At 33.1% G+C, this 17,994-nt stretch overlaps 2 protein-coding genes and 1 non-coding gene across 3 annotated transcripts; 1 reads left to right on the top strand and 2 right to left on the bottom strand.

Moving 5' to 3' along the window:
• Positions 1–262: 262 nt before the first annotated feature.
• Positions 263–8,951, bottom strand: LOC125858494 (3-isopropylmalate dehydratase large subunit, chloroplastic-like). The gene is made up of 15 exons (XM_049538283.1): positions 8,739–8,951; positions 8,138–8,272; positions 7,880–8,050; positions 6,876–7,028; positions 6,697–6,765; positions 6,476–6,592; positions 5,865–5,939; positions 5,647–5,724; positions 5,474–5,569; positions 5,253–5,302; positions 4,132–4,186; positions 3,729–3,860; positions 2,381–2,428; positions 2,123–2,281; positions 263–556 (listed from the first exon to the last, which is right to left on the bottom strand). The coding sequence occupies exons 1-15, from the start codon at positions 8,787–8,789 to the stop codon at positions 416–418; spliced, it is 1,530 nt and encodes a 509-aa protein (XP_049394240.1). The 5' UTR covers positions 8,790–8,951; the 3' UTR covers positions 263–415.
• A 970-nt stretch (positions 8,952–9,921) lies between these two features.
• TRNAS-AGA (transfer RNA serine (anticodon AGA)) lies at positions 9,922–10,003 on the top strand. The gene has a single exon. It is a non-coding gene; the product is annotated as a tRNA-Ser (tRNA).
• Positions 10,004–11,382: 1,379 nt separating this feature from the next.
• LOC125858132 (signal peptidase complex subunit 1-like) lies at positions 11,383–13,062 on the bottom strand. Its single transcript, XM_049537817.1, has 2 exons — positions 13,001–13,062; positions 11,383–11,815 (listed from the first exon to the last, which is right to left on the bottom strand). The coding sequence occupies exon 2, from the start codon at positions 11,813–11,815 to the stop codon at positions 11,537–11,539; it is 279 nt and encodes a 92-aa protein (XP_049393774.1). The 5' UTR covers positions 13,001–13,062; the 3' UTR covers positions 11,383–11,536.
• Positions 13,063–17,994: the final 4,932 nt, after the last annotated feature.

Below are 17,994 nucleotides of genomic sequence, written 5' to 3'. Positions count from 1 at the left end.
AGTGGTCAACTAGCAAAGTAGTGAAATTCACAAATAGCTACTTTTCAGCGCCTGTAATTGAAAAATAGTCTTTCAAGTACGAACAGTAAAATTCTAGAATATTATCATAGAGTTTCACCTGTGAAACTTCTCTTGCTATTACTACTTTAAGGAAGAAAGACAAAAAAGGAGTCATTATTTCCAGAAACAAATTTCTTATTTCAATGCTTTTAAACATAAAGACTCTAAGCATACAAACAATGAAGACAGAAATTAGGAGTCAAGGAGTTCTCATTTTATTGCAGAAGAGTATTCATTTCTTGGGAGTAAAGAGAAAACGGAGAAACACGTCGCCCGCGGCCCTCATCTGTTAAAAGCTTAAGATTCACTCATCTGTTAGTGTACAACATAATCCAAACTCCTAAAACGAGGAACTTCACTGTAAAAACTCTCGGGGATCAGTGACATAACCGGTCAATGCTGATGCTGCAGCTGTATACGGAGATGCAAGATAAATTTGGCCTTCCTTGTGTCCCATTCGACCAGGGAAGTTCCTATTCGTGGTTGATACACAGACCTGCAAGACAATCATTCATAGAGTCAGGTAACGACCTACATTGCCATGACAAGTTTGACTCCTTCCAACAATTTTAAGACTGCCTGAACTCGGAAAATAGAAAGGTAGTTTATGCAAAATTCAGATTGTGTTGGTATGTTCCTTGTTTTGTGATTGTCCCCTATTCCCTTTACGATTATGTTTATTTCAAGGTTGAATTCCCTCAAAAACACACCTAAACTATCACATTTTCGTAAGTTTCATTACCTCAACTATCCATTGTTCCATTTACCTTGTCTAAACTATCACTCTTTTTGTATTAAAGCACACCTCAATGCTGAGTTGGCCTACATATATGCATGTTGTCGAGTGGGAACAATATTTGGCCAAGCCAGTGTTGAGGTGTGTTCTAATACAAGGGAGTGATAGTTTAGGCAGGTAAAAGAAACAATGGATAGTTTAAGTATAAAAATAGCGAGAGAAAAAAATGATAGCTTAGGTGTGCTTTTGACCATTAACTCAAAACTAGAGGAGTTCATGCTGGTAATCTATTTTATGACTCCCAGACCAGAAAGGTAAAAGTGAAGTGATGATATTTGCCCACTATATTAGGTTAAAGAAAACCTCAAAGCTAAAAAATTGTCTCGGACAGAAAGGTTAGATTCACGTCGAAAATCTGTTTTATGGCTCTCCAAAACCAGAAAGACCAAAATGACACTATATCGGGCTTGAAAAAAGCTCTCAAGTAAAAATAAAATCATCATGGACAGAAAGGTTTTTGCATCTGGAGGAGAACCTAGGTTCTAGAGCCCGCCAAAGGAGAATGAACATAGCAAACAAATTTCTATAAGAATTGTGTGGATGTTAAGGCTTAAGCATTCAGTAAAAAACAGAGAATGTGTTAGAATATAAATAGGTTTATACAATCCTATTAGAATAGGAATAGGTTTAGAAATAGAAATAGGAATACTAAATAGTATCCTACTTGGTAAAGGATTGTATTCTAGGGTCTATAAATAGGGTCTCAATGTAATAATGTAGACACAACAACAATTCAATAATATTCTTTTCCTATATTTCTTACAGAATGGAAAAGGAAACAAAAACCAAAAAGAACAACATCAGAAACGCTTCAAAAATTTACTAACCCGCCAACAACCTCCCAACATCATGACTACAACACGCTAAGAATGATCAACCAGCAATGCACCTTCTAAGGGTCAGTATTTTACACTTGCAGTTACCGGTGCTAATTTAACTTAGATATGCGAGTCCTTGACTAAAACCAGGTCAATAATCTGGAAGGAGGGTAAAGCAATAAAGAGTCTTAATTCATGCCATGTTAAAGGATGTCACCACTATAAACTAGCAATGTCTTCCAGATTGTGAGGTGTCCCATGTGTGGTGAACCAAATGCATATTCAACTACGTGGTATAAGATTGAACTAAGTTATTCCTGCTCAAGGAAAATTTCACTATGAAATATCCTATTTGTCACAAACAAGCCAATGATGTATAGTCAAAGCCAAATGCCCCTGGCATATTAATGGCAACTTAACAACTCATATAAAACAACCAACAACTTGCCTGAGCTTCATTCATGCGTGCATAAGTGTCTTTAGGGCCACCCAAACAAGCACCACAACTAGGACTTGCAGGTGTATCACAACCTGCCTCCTCAAAAATCTGGGAACACGTTTTGCCACCTGATCCTGGAACTGGGAGGCTATATACATCCATCCATACCTGAAACAGTTTCAAATATTTACATCATATGGTACTTCTGCAATGATATCGCAGCTAAGATACCAATATAGTCGTAGGATAAAAAATAAGATTACGTACCTTTTGGGTAGCAGGAACAAGGAAAGTGGGAACCTTTACCTTCTTTCCCTGCATAAGACATGGTTATTTGTTTAAACCTGAAATATCTAACATATCCTGATTAATTGGAAGTAGATCATAGCACTTGCAGCTTCCATTTTTTAAGTTATCAAAAGGGAAATAAAACATGGAACACTTAGAATCAATGTGAAGAACATAATGGAAGATCTGATCCACTGACTCAACGTCTTATTGCATGGAAAACATGAGATGAATAAAAACTTTAATCATGAAAAATGAGCAAGTATTTCCTCTCCCCGCAGAAGTGGGAGAGAAAATAAACAAGGAAAAATTGCCATAAAAAGCGAGAAAGTATGCATAATAGCGTCAGATAATTGTGAAACATGGTGAAGCATCACTGCACAAATATAGTATTCAGCCAATATGGGACAAGAACAAATCTAAAGAAGAGAACATAAGACTTGCAGAAAAGACAAGTGGCCTAATGTGGAAATCGACATTACACCATGCGCCTCAACTATTGAGTCAATGCAGACGACAAAGTGGATAAATGGTGAAGGTGTAAAGTCAATCAATCAAACATCTAAGCCTCGATTCCAAACTAGAAGGAAATTGGAATTGGTTATATTAATCCTCCATATTCGTTCCACTTTATTCAAGCCAATTTCGTTCAACTACTAAAAAGTTGTCTTACCCATTTATGTCTACATGGCCATAAATGTCTCTAACCAAAACAGGACTCCTCACAAACAGAGGACCTATTTTAAATACAACATTTAAGTCTTAAACATGCCTAGTTGATATTGGCTACATTGACCTACTGTATTTTGTTCTTAGTTAAGTCAGCATTTTTTTTTTTTATAATGTAAGTCAGCATTGATTGAGAGAGATCATAGGTCATAGAGAAAACAGGTAAAACTGTGAGATATTACTAAATCATTGACTGATTAGAACATGCATCAATATAATCTTCCAGTTTCTCCCAAATGGAAACAAAACATTACTCAAGACTGTTGGTCATAATTTCTAGTATACTGCAGTCATCTAGAAGCAGTATAGGCCACTAATTGTGAATACTAATTTAAGAAACATTTTTACTAATGGCTATAAATCCCACATTGTGAAGACCTTTCAGCTGCCTTGATGTACTCATCAAATGAGCATAACAAGGATATGGTTACTACACACGGATCCTTCAGGATTAAATTTTAGAAACTAAACATCCCCCTGTCAAAATTATATCAGCATCCCGCACTCATAGCAAAGTTCACATAACATCAATGTAGTCTAAATTGATATAAAGATCACAAAAATGAGTAATTATTGGTTTATTGGAGTAAAATCTTACGGAAGCTAGAAAAATTTTTGCAGCAGCCATGAAGTCCTCTGTTTTTCCACCAGTACAAGATCCAATATAAACTCTGTCGATTTTGACATCTTTGCATTCTCTTGCCAAAGCACGATTATCAGGAGAATGAGGCTGCAGCAGGCACAGAAGGTTTAGAACATTTGGAACAGGTAGTAGTTAAAATGAGTTGAAATCCATCTCCAGAGAAAATAAAACCAGAATATTAAACAATAAGAGAATAGCTTAAATATCTGCAAAGACAGTTATACTAGCATTCTTGGTCATTTGATAATATAAAATTTGAAGTTCAATTTTTTCCGCCGTATGAATTATACCCACACAACTTAACATTGTTAATACCATTGATGAATCCCCAAAGAAAGAAGGCTAGAACATAACCAACCTTAGCCACTAAGGGCTCCAACTTGGAAACATCGAATCTGTACTCCTTGAGATATCTGGGTATACAAAAAACGACATGTTAATGTTGAAGACATGGCAATTTGAACTCACAAATGATAACCTAATATACTCTTTTGGTGAGACAAGAGAAGAGAAGAAGGTTATATGGAAGATGACTACAAGTGTGCAACCTTATGGTAGAGTTGCATCAAATAAATAAAACCCTACAATCTGGGTGGAAATAGAAAAGGTCGATTTCATGAAAGGAGGCTGTTGCTTTACTAAAAGACTTCTACATCCTCTTGAAAAGAAACCAATCTCGGACCCTTCTGGTGTTAGCTCTATCCAAATACAAATGTTCCACGGCCACTAAAATACCTTGCTGGACAAAATTACAATCCTTTAAGTAAACAATCTCCCAAAGTTCATCAGTTAAGAATTCACTACAAGCTGGAAGCACAAAAAATTCATCCAAAAGAACAGAATATTCAGACATTCATCATGGGCCAGATTTCCATTATTGAGTCACATAATGAGCCTCAGAACAAGAATCTATCGCCTAAACAGAAAGGAATAGCTAATAATTGCACTCTAATAATATTTTCTGATATTGACAATTATCAGGACAACTAGTCCTTCTTCATAGTCTTTATACTTTTGACAAATAATTATTTTTCAGTACAAGAAAATGATGGCAAGAAAGGCATTTAGTTTTGGCAAAATGTGTCACTGCATTCTCCAGGATATGTGGAAATTATTTCTACAAAGCTTATAGTAGAACAAATTTGTCTCATTAACTAATTTCCCACTTCTTTCAACCTTGTTCTTGGACTTAATCAGATACTGATATCTTCAGAAAACTTTGGTCTATTCTATTTGATCTCATCTCGTATACCTTTTAAAACATAAACACTTCTGGAAAATTAGTTTATCTGATACCTTCACGAATGATCAGTTATAACCACCTACTTTTGGCCACATATGGAGTCCTCGAAGTAACAATAAAGAAAATATGTACCAACAAAGGAATTAGCACTAAAATCTGAGACAAGACAACTGCACCCTAGAATAATATTGGAATCAATTGGTGACATCACTACAATGGTCTCTGGCATTCAATACCTTGCTCCTTCATCACTATAAACAGGTTCGTAGGGCACAGAAGTCCTTCCCTGTGACAGCAGAAAATAAAAAACCATTAGCTGAATAGCGGTTCTTTATTCAGTCACCCTGAATATAAAGTTATAAGATCTTTTTGGCAGCATGTCTCAGATGAAATTAAGCTCACAAGGGACATGGAGAAGTTAAAAGAGTGAAGTTGAGTCCCCAGCTTTCCCACTTACCTCAAGATAGTCATATGTCGTTTTATCAGCTGGGATGACACCATTCTTTCCACCAGCTTCAACAACCATGTTGCATAATGTCATTCTTTCTTCCATCTATTAAAACAATAAGAACCATAATTACTTGAGGATCCAACCTGGTTAATCCCATCAACAATATCAAAAAAACTTACAGTCAAGCTTTCAACTGTCGTGCCAACAAACTCCATTGCTTTATAAGTAGCACCAGCCACTGAAATTTCACCAATAATCTGCAATTTTTAAAAGTAAAGGACAAGAATTTGAACTTTGAATTCTTATCAATCCAACAACGTTGTAGAGAAACAGAATAACAGACATAACAAATCATAACAACACAAAAATGAAGAATATAGCACCTAGCAAAACTTACTTGCAAAATTAAGTCCTTAGCAAGCAAGTAATCAGGCATTTCACCATCCATTACAAATCTCAAAGTTGGAGGCACCTGCATCATACAAATATTAAATTTCATAGATGATATACATTTGCAGAAAGAGAAGTTATTTAACTACAAAAAATACAAAATGTCGAAAGACAGGTGTGACTGTCAGTTCTTGTTCATTCTTCAATCTTCAAATAGAAAATGATGAAGTCTACATCACATTTCTTCAATACATTTTTTGCTGCATATTGCTTTTCCTCTTTTACATGCATTGAAACGCGTTTAAGTAGAATGCTATGGTTACTTGTTCTCATTCATCTTGCGAGATGCAAAGGAGAACAAGATCAGTGACATTCCCTATGTGCTTACAATTTACTATTGTAAGTCCTTAGTGTGGCTCTGTCATCTATTGACTAAAAAAAGGTTAATTCTTTGGTAAAGGACACCAAAAAAGAGAGTGAGTTACGCCTCTATGCAACAGTAGAAAATGTAGATAAAGCTTCTCGGGATATATAATTAGGAATTTCATATTGGCAATAAAATCAAACAACACAACTGTGAATTCAGAACTGTATCCCATAAAGACAAGAATCGCATACCTTGAGCAGAATCTTGCCAGTACCCAACACAAAACCTGCATCAGTATTGCCAATTCCAGTGGCGAATTGCCCGAAAGCTCCAGCAGTACATGTGTGGGAGTCTGTACCCAGCAAAACCTGGCAACAAACATAAGGATTTCATAAAGTTAAAGCATATGCATATGCATATACATATCAAAATGTCTTGACAGTGTGGATTTTGGCAAAGATTATTCATTCACCTCTCCAGGTCTGCAGTGACCTTCTTGTGCAAGAGCAACGTGGCAGACACCCTTGTAATCAGGATTAGCCTGTATAGTGATCACACGTTTAGTTTCTTTCATTTGCTATGAGCAGACAAACAAAGCAAAAGCTTCAGCAGAGCACATAATAAGGTATTCTTAGATGGAAATAGCCATACGCGGAAGTTCCCCAGATCTTTAATGTCATAGAAGTACTTAATATTTTGTTCATTGCAGAAATCCCTCAAGATATCCACATTACGGTTTGCTCGTTCGTCAGTTGTGAATATGTAATGGTCAGGTATAATGACAAGCTTTTCACGATCCCAGACCTATGATATTGAAATAAGGAAACATCCATTAGATATATAATTCGAACAAATGCATCTAATCAACAAAATAAGCACGAGCTTGAGAATCATAGTCTTTAGTTCAGCATCTAATACAACAAAATAAGCGTGAGCTTGAGAAACATAGTCTTTAGTTCATGTTTCCACATGTAATAGCACCATAACTGGACCACCAGAGAACTAAAGAAATTTCAATCAGTACATATAGCTACTACATAACCAGGTAATGAAGAAAAGTAACAAACTAATAGCTCCCGTTTGGTCATAGATTTTGGGAGTAGATTGTTTTTTTAAAAGAAATGATTCAACATTGTTTGTCCATGAAATTCAGTCAGTTTTTGAAGAATTTCATGTTCCAAAAACTAGCCCAGACCAATTTTTGGGCGAAATTTCACCTCCACTCACAAAACTTCAATTTTTTTCAAAGTGTGCAATGTATCTCCAAGCACAACTTCATGTTACAAAAACTATTTTTTCAACAAAACTTCAAAGGCTCTTTTTTTTTCAAGTTTCAACTAAAACTATGACCAAACGCTAGCTGAGAATCTCTGTTTTCAAGTATTCAAAGCAAGATCAAATGTACAATGCCAAAATTGCAAGACAAACAATTTGCACTAAAAAAAATGCATGTCCAAACACAACTTCAAGTTCCAAAAACTATCTTTCAACAAAACTTCAAAAACTCTTTTTTTTCAAGTTTCAACTATATCTATGGCCAAACACTAGCCAAGAATCAGTTTTCAAGTACTTCAAGCAAAATCAAATTTACTCAACCAAAATAGCAAGACAATCAATTTGCACTAAAAAAGTTACTCTACTGGCAGCATATCTACCTTAGCATTCTGTCCAAATTCTTTCTTGAAAATTCCAATAGAGCCAGGGCCACAAACATCATGAGTCATCAGAACATCAACATTCACCCAGACATTATCACCAGGGCTCACATCAGGCTTATCAGAAGCCTTAGCTAATATCTTCTCAGTCATAGTCATCCCAGTCTTTACCTAACAACAATCAAAAAACCCCATGATAAAAAAGTCAACTTTTTTTTTTTCAAATTAAGAGCACAAAAACCAATCAGAAATGCATACTGATCCAGTTGTAGCAGGTTTTCTTTCAGTCTGCTGTGGTGTCATCACAGAAACAATTTTCTTGGATATCCTTTTCCGAGCAGTTTGAACGGAAAATGAAGATTGTGAAGAGAAAGCAGATAGACCCACATTTTTCTGTACAAAACAGCAAAAGGGTCAGCACAAATCTCCTCAAAACTGAAGAAAACTTAATTTTTGCAGTAAATAAGAGAAATTCCGCCAAAGAGTCAGCACAATTTTCTTCAACACGGAAAAAAAATCTTGACTTTTGCAGCAAATATGAGAAAATAAGTAAAAGGGTCAGTGCAAATTCACTCATAACGGAAGAAATCTTGATTTTTGCAGCAAATATGAGAAAATCAGCAAAAGGGTCAGCGTAAATTCACTCAAAATGGGAAAAGCTTGATTTTTGAAGCAATTGAGAGAAAATCAACAAAAGGGTCAGCACAAATCTCCTCAATAAGGGGAAAAATCTTGATTTTTGCAGCAAATAAGAGCATATCAGCAAAAGGGTCAGCGTAAACTCACTCATAATGAGAAAAAAAAACTTGATTTTGCATCAAAGAGGCATCTTAATTCAATCATTTAAACACACACAAACCTTATTGATGAAAGCTGTAGAACTTGAAGCTATAGCTGAAGACGCCGCCATTGCTGACAGATTTGTTCTGCTAAATCTTAAGGGGTCGACGAGAAGAAGAAGAAGAAGTTATAGCCCAAATAAATGGCGGCTGATGAAGGTAAAAATGGTCGAGCTATGAATGATAGGTCCCACAAGATTTGTTCACAAAAAATAGTGAATCGTGTGGAAGCAACATCCCAAGCGCTCTGTATTTTTATATTTATAAAAAATTAAGGTTCAAATTTGTTTTTGTTAATTACTCTCGTCTCAATTTATATATATACAAATAATAGACTTTTCAAAGATTTTAAAATAAAATTTCAACATTTAAAACTATATGAGAAGTAATAAAATTGATGGAAAATACTTTTAAGAGGTTTGACAAGATTGTAAAAAAAAAAAATTGTTTACCGTAACATTTTTCCGTAAATTAGTTTATACAAAATTATTATTCATAATAGTGAAAGCTTTTCAACACATAAAATTTTTGTACAAAAAAAAACAATTACTTAATTTATGTTTGAACTATGTGTGATGATTTGATTACTGCATATCAGTAGTTCATAATCAATTTATAAATTTGAATCTGTTAAATATGATGCAAGAAAACAACAGAATATGTATTATTGCTAGCATTCATACAAGCACATTAAAATGTTTGTAATGCATTTCAAAGCCTTTTAATTAATCAATCTTTTGAATAGAATTATACAACATAACACTTGTTGCTTTTCAATTATAACCTACCTAACTTTTTTTGAAAACCACATTATAAGAGGTCTAATTCATTGGCTACTACCTCTAATTAAAATTACAATAAAGTAATTGAAACTATTCGTAGCTAATTAGCGACAAATTTTGTTATTTGGTTACATAATTTATTCATTGTTAATTTCTATCTTTTTAATAGTAATAACTTTTTTTCTATTGTCTTTGTGTGATTTTAGATCACGAGTTCAAACCGTTAAAGCAATCACTAATGCTTATATTAGGGAAGGTTGTCTACCTCGCATCCTTTTAGGTGTAACCCTTTCTTGAATCTTATGTGAGCAAGAAATATTTTATGCACCGTGAAACTAGGAGATGCCACGTGTATAATAAAATTGTATATTATTCAAAAGTTACATATCTGTAGTATTTTCAGGAAGCTTTTAAACATCAAGTGGTCGTGCCGGAGTGGTTATCGGGCATGACTAGAAATCATGTGGGCTTTGCCCGCGCAGGTTCGAATCCTGCCGACCACGTTTCTTTTTACTATTTATTTCTTTTAATTGTGCTTCTCATGTTTTATAGGAGTGATATTGACATGAGATGAGTTTAAATAGAATATTGTGGTGAATGTGAATTCATATAGTCGATCTCAACTTGTTTTGAACTGAGACATAAATATTGTTATCGCACCAAGATATCTACCTCTCACATGCGGTGGAAGAATATTTTGGGAAATTTGTAGACAAAAGAAGAATAAACACTTCTATTTAGTGCAATAAGCTCTCTAGTCTGCATTGATTGATACTTGATGCACTACTTTAGGGGAGTTTGGAGTTGAAATCGCATCCAATTAGAATCCCTATACACTTACATCAGATGTCTCGAGTTTAGAGATTGCAAAAAAATACCAAACTTAAATCAGATGTCTCGAGTTCAAAGACTACAAAATGAACATTTTTGGTTGAGAGCATTGTACCCCCATTAGTAGGCCTATCCTACGTGAATCCAAATTAGTCAGGCTGCATGACCATGTATCTCTATTGAACTCAAACCTAAGAAAACAAAAAAGAAAGGCAGGAAGAGTGACAATGACAAACCCCTCCCTTTCATCTGCTGCTAAAATTTGATTATGTTCTCCTTCAAACTAAAATTTGGATAAGGGTAGCTCCGCCACTGGCTCCAAATGAGCAAAAGACTCGGTGAGAGTGTCTTAGGATACAAACTACATGAACTATAAGCACATCTGTGAAAATTTCTCACATGTGACAATATTGACAAATGCATGTCAGATCCAACACAAGTGTCACAATATTTTTGGAGAGTTCGAGTAACAGAGACTATTGGCAATCCATACAGAGTGAGAATGTGTAGTGTCATGATGCTACATTTAAATCGTTGACTCTGTTGCAAGAAATGAAATAATCAGCTTATCCAGACAAGACTACTAATGCATTGTGGTATGAACTCGAAATTCATACGACAGTTAAAGAGTTCTTGCAACCTGAAATCTCTATTTCACTCTTCAAATCAAGAATTTCACTACTGTTTGAACTTACGAAACGTTATAAAGACACTTGAAATAGTAAAAGTAAAATATAAAGAGTAGAACAACTATCTGCAGTCCATATAAGCAGAGCACATTGCAGGTATCAAGCATGAAAGAGCCATAGCAATCAGCAGCAACGACAATAGCTCACTCGATTCCTGCTGCATATTTTTTATTTCACTTTCATATTTGGTTCTTACCTAGAGATGGACATGAACCATCGCAGGAATTCAGAATTCCTTACAGTCCTTTCATCCAAACACAAGTTGTGTTTGGATAGAGACTGGTTATTTTCAGACGATATGCAAATAAATAGGGCAGTTCACATATAAAATTTAGGAATAGAAGAGATATGGCACAACAATATCAAAACTAAATCTTTCTTATAGCACTGACAAAATTCACCGAGAGCAAAATACGTTCAGCTCAGACCGAAAAACCACAGACTGTATTTGATACATCATAATAGTTTTCTGTAGAAGGACCAAGTGAAATGTCAGCCGAATATCAGTCAAATGACCTACTTCTTAGTGCTCTTCTTCTTGGAACTAGTGTTAGCAGGCAGCGGTTTGGGATACTTTTCAACTACACTTGGGTCCAACCAATTGAGAGGGTTGCGATTATAGACAGGCCAGTTAGGTATGGTGACAAGGGCCGTAAAGACAACACCACCAGCGTATGTTAACAGCATAGTTCGGAATGAGCCCAACATATAGCCTGTGAAGAATGCTACCACAGCAAAGCTCACAAGCAGTATCTGCATCAATTGTTCCACGAGCTTTTGTCCTTGCCAATCCATCTACAATAGATGGCACAAAAACAAATGATAAAACTGCACATTATCACAAAACAGGTCGAATAGAAGTAAGTCCTGTTTATACTTGATCTATTTATCCAATCAACTATCCATTCGTCCCAACTCACAAACTAGTTGCGATCGACTATATAAATCTTTCGGTCCATTTCATTGACTTCACCCCAACATAAGATAATTTACTTTCTAAAGCATAATAGGTTTCTCTTCAACTAGAGAATGCTTGAATCTCACATTTATCCATTCGTAGACTAACTTATAAGTTTCTAACAAGATTAAAAAGGGACTCTTGGCAAACATAGGACACATAATGTAAGCATAACAACAACTAAGCTATAATTCAACTAGTTGGTATAACCTTTATTGTTCTTTTTGTTTCAATTGTGACTTAATTCTCTTTCTACGTGATGAAAAGTAAATCTCAATATCCACGCTCTACGCCAGCTCCAAAAGTGCCAATAATTCTGAAACTCAATCAGACAAAATGTATACAAAGATACAAATCTCAAACTACCTCTATATCCACTATGTTTACATAAATCTTCAGTGAATCACAAATGTACTTTTCCTTATTAAATTCTCCAACAATATATTACTCGGGTCCTCGGAGATTACTCCCTATGTGTCACATACTCCAAAGTTAGCCTTTTTTTTCTAATGAGTCCAAAATTTATGCATTTTTTGAGGATCCAAGCAACATAGCTCCAACAGAACGACAAATTACTAAAACTTGAATCTTTTCTCAGTTTAAAAAAGCTCTTATAATTAACTCAGAAATCTTCATTTTCTCAATTTCTTCCCCCAACAAAATAAGTCAACAATTTGTATATCCAGAACTATATAACACTTCAGCAACAAAACACAACAACAACAACTACGATTCAGTCCCAAACAAGTTCGGATCGGCAAACAACAAAATCTAAATTAAAAATAGACAGAAATTAGCCTGATTGACTTCACAGATTTCCAAAAGCACAATTGATTGGATCTGGATATAAATCGAACATTTGATAAATAAAACCCGTAAAAATCAAAAACCCTAAAAAACAAATATCGCACAGCTATAACGACAATGTCAATTATGCAGAAAACTGATCAACAGAAGAAAATTAATACACAGACAACAAAATTGAAAGGAAATAGAAGAAAAGTAGCTCAGGTAATACTCACCGGCGGCGATTGAAGACGGCGATAACAGGCGGGGAAGAGAGGAGGAGGAGGAGGAGGTAAAAGAAAAGTAAAATTATAATAAGAAATGAGTCAATTTATGTCTATGGTAGAATATAAAAATATAAATATAAAAAATTATATATTACCTCCGTCCACTTTTAATTATCAGGTTTCCTTTTTTAGAGTCTAATGATAAACACTTTGACTAACATTTTATAATGTATTTTTTCATCTAATTGATATGCAAAATATTGCAATTTATAGTACTTTTCGTATAGTTTTTAAATATCTAAATTTTTTGTTTAAAATGTCAAATTAATGTAATCTAATTTCACTTTGAAAATTAATAAAATTGACTTTCGAAAAGCGCAACATGACAATTAAAAGTGGACGGAGAGAGTATATATTTAGTTAGTTTTTCATTCCGTATTTGGTAACCATAATGGAATTCCGACTAAATCTAAATCGTACACTACAATATTCATTTTGGGGTGACACTCCAAGAGGCGTATCTAGTAGAGGGGTTCCGTAAAGTCATGATTCCCTCTCTAGATCACATATAGCAGTGTTATAATTTTTTCAAAATACTTGAATATAAATGTGTGAACCCACATTCAAAATATCATATAATAATATGATGATGATTGAGTGCACCTCTCTAAATGAGGATAGAAATTTCAATCTAATAACTGTTTATTTTATTTTTTTGAATAAGACCTCTCCAAGTGGTTATTGGTAACACTTTTGGTGTTTCAACTAATTTTTCTTTTGCTTTTTTGGTTTAATCTTTCAAAAATTTGAAGTGTGATACATTGAAAATTCCTAAAAATCTTAGCACCATAAAAATTTTATATAATTAAATCACATGTGTGTATTAAATCTTAAAACTAGTAGTATTATATATTTGAACCTATAATTTTTTTGTAATAGTGCATCCATTCTTCTGAAATTCTGGATACGTCTCTGGAGACTCCCAATAGAATTTAATGTTACTTATTACAATAAATGACTAGGAAGACTATTTAACATGTACCCTAGGAAGTAACTTCAACGAAACTCGGCCCATGAAGACTTTCGCTTACTTGCATCTAGGGTATGGTTTAATAGGCAATGAAGTAGTTGAGAACTTTGAAGTCTTAGATTCAAAACTCCGAGGAGTAAAAAAAAACACTAGACGCTTCTTATAATTAAATTTATCCTTGCCTTGATGGACATAATTACTTAATATATGTTACTAGTGGGAGGTGGCAGATATTCTGTGAAAAATCATGGATGAGCTGAATTTTTCTGAAAAATTCTAAATCCGGATAATTAAATGTGTTGGAACAAGTAACTATTCAATTTTGATAATTAGAAAACTATTTTGAGTTTTTGATACTGTTTGAATCTTCGAGTTATGGAACATGATTAATTCAAATTTTGATAGGATTAATTGGACAAATTTTGAGGTGAAAAGAAATAAGTTGGACACCAGTAATTTTTTGGAATTTCTATTTGATGTGCGATATTATTTTGAGATATGATTAATTCGAACTCATATGATATGAATTGCTTTACTGTTTAGCTCTCATGATGGAGAATCAAGAAAATGTTGCTATGGATCAATATGAAACAAGAATTCTTCTTAAAGGTAATAAAAAAAATTATAATTAGTATTTGTATTACATATTTTGTGGGTAGACTTTATATCTCAGTAGTGAATATAATTGAATTTGTAATTAAGCATATTCTGAATGTGCTTAATATTAAAATAGTTATGTTGCTGCAAAAAAAATGTTCTTTTTTTGAAATATGAATTTTCGATAAAATTAACTTCCAAAATAAGTTGATTTTTTTAATTCTTTGATTGATTCAAAATAAATGACGCATCTTTTCTTTTTTGCCTTCAAGAAAACTGATTTAGAATACTAAATCGATCCTCATCTGAATGATAATGTTGAGAGCTAGAAACTGGCTTATTAGGATTAATTATTTTCCAGTGAATTGGAGCCCGTTTGAATTGACTAAAAGAGTAACTTATAAAAAGTAACTTTTTAAAATGTTGAAACTTATTTTTAAAATAAGTAGTAATGTGTTTGGATAAAAGTGTTGCAGTTGAACAAAAAGTTATTGATGTGTTTGGCAAATAAGTGCTGGTAAACACCTTTTTTTTTTATCAAAATGTCTGAAATACCCTTAAAGTTGTCATCATCCCACTTAGCATTAGCATTAGTTTGTGTTTCCGACATGGTGTAACTGATCTGAAGATGAAAATTGATAAGAAATTTGAAAATAACTACTTCCATAATTTTATATAGATGACAAATATATACTACACACAATCAAATTATACATACATAATCCAAAAAAAAAAAAATACAAAACAGAAAATACACACAACGAAATCAGCTACAGAAGACGCACAAAAAAATACATAATAAAAAAAATAAAAATCGAAAGATAATCAAGAAAAAACTTAAAGTTTCACGCTGGTTTCGTTTTTTCTACATTTGATATTATTGATATCAATCGAGAGAAAAGGAAGAAAGATAATCAAAAGATAATCGAAAGATAACTTACTTCAAGCTTTAGATCTTTGCCCTTCAAATCAGGAGAAAAGGAAGAAGGTTTCACGTTCAGCAGCCGCACTACGTGAAAAAGAAAATTGGGGAAAGAGATGTTAGGGTTAATTTAATATGAGCAATTTGGAAATTGTATAAAAGAATTAAGGACAAAAAGGTAATATACTTGGTCAACATAAAATGACTTTTAAGTTGAAAAAAAAAAGAGTAGATCTCACCCTACTTTTAACTTTTGGCTTAAAATAAGTCACTTTTGAGTTTTAAGTAGCCATTTTGATAATTGTCAAATACACTAATAAGTCAAAAATTGACTTTTAAGTCAGTTTGACCAACTTAAAAGCCCATTCAAACGGGCACTTAATTATATGTGTGGTGTTAAATATGTCATGTCAATATATATTTGAATGAAGGAGTTGCTAAAATACGAAATATATATTACTTTTGAATAAATTGAAATGAATGATGATATAAATTGAAACGGGAGATGAAATAAATTGATTATTTGTCTTTTTTAGTTTGTTTCCAAACATTAAAAAATATTTTTTTTTATGGATCAATTTTTAAATTTAACTTCCACATGATAGGTTTAATACCACAAGATTAAAAAATATTTTGGTATATATCTATGCTTCTGCAAAAACATGCACCATAGTTGTAACACTAGTCTAAGTCCTATCAAACAATAGGTAATATTAGTTTTAAACAGAGATAGTTTTAAATTGAAGCGGAAAAATATTGGGGAAAACTGTAACTACCTAATTTCCAAATAACAGTTATAATAACCGCCACAATCTATGGCTACCTATATATATGAACACAAATTTATATTTTGTTTACTAATTAGCTCTAAAGAAAATTAACAGTACGTATCTTTCTCCCTCTCAATTGTCTTATTTTAATCTTTTTTATATTACTCAATTAATTCTCCCCCTTTAATTTGCAGGTTTTCATTTTCAATATTAATACATCAAGAATTTAATCGTATGTATTTTCCTTTTAGTGTTTACTACTTATCCTTTCATGCATTAAATTTTGATTCTTTTTCATTTTGATCGTCACAGGATATCAAGAATTATGGATGATTATGATCAAAATAAAAATGAAACAACAATTATGGATAATCAAGATCAAAATGAAACAACAATTATAGATGATCATGATCAAGATAAAAATGAAACACCAATTCCTCCTACAAGTATTTTAATTATTTTTTTTATAATTAGTATTTTTATTACATTTAGTGTGTTTTTAGTAGGAATGAATACATATTTTCTGGATAGATTTTATGTCTAAGTTGTTGTTGTATATAATTAGATTTATACTTTAATATAGTATAGAGTAATTGTGCTTAATATTACAACAATTACATTGTTGCCAATTTTATTTTATTTTGAAATATGAATTTTCAATTTTCATTTTACCAAGTGTTTGTCACACCTTGAAATGCATGAAATTTCTCTCAATTTCCTTAAGTAAACATTGTGCATTCATTAAGCTCGATTTTCTTTCTTGAGAAAATTATTTTCATATTTTTATTTGTTTATTGTGTTTGAGTTTTCCGATTTTGAAAATACTCTGTTACTTATGAAATTTTTCAAAGTTTCTATTCTTAGTAATAAATATAGATTAACAACTACTACTCGATGATGCTATTGCGTTTTATCAGAGACATTCAAGGAGGATACATAGTCAATGACTATGAAAGATTCAGTTGAGACTTATGCTTTAACTGGATCCATTCAGAAATTGGACTTATAGGGAAAATACATGTCCGACCTACAAGAGGAAACAAAGAAGCAAAAGAGTGACAACGGAACAACCGAACGTCAAATAAAGAAATAGGATGATAGCAATACTACGTGGCTTTAATTCTCATTCTGATAGTGACAATGCGATTTTCAGAAACCTTAAAGGTAGTCGTGATGATCAGTACCGAGATTTGCTTCGTCAGAGTAGTGTTTTAGGATCACAATGAAAGGTGGAAAGAAGGAGATTAACACTGATTTTATCATTCAAAGTCTTGCAAAGTGCCACACCAAAGAAATGCAACAAACATTCTTTGATTCTAAGAGTGTGTTTGACCCCTCTAACTACCTTGACGTTTTGACCATTAAAGTCTTGGAAGTTATGGAGAATCACATGTGCGATTTGTATCGTCTATACTTGCTGAAGAATTAGAGAAAAAATAAAATGGAGAATAATGACACTGATATGAGTGAGGCTTAGAAATTGAAAGTTATCTTTGGTTCTTTTTACAATATGATAAAGACTTAACTTTGCCTTTAGTGTTCTTGCATTAGAATGTTTAAAGAATCATCCGAGAAGAATGTTTAAAGAATCATTTGTTTCCAGTCTATCATTTTTACTCACCTATTATTTGTCGCTTCATACTTAAGGCTCAAGCTTCGATGTCACTAGAGATGTATACTAAAG

Source organism: Solanum stenotomum, chromosome 3 (genome assembly GCF_019186545.1).
Source record: "Solanum stenotomum isolate F172 chromosome 3, ASM1918654v1, whole genome shotgun sequence".
NCBI lineage: Eukaryota > Viridiplantae > Streptophyta > Magnoliopsida > Solanales > Solanaceae > Solanum > Solanum stenotomum.
This window is presented reverse-complemented; position numbering and strand designations above follow the sequence as displayed.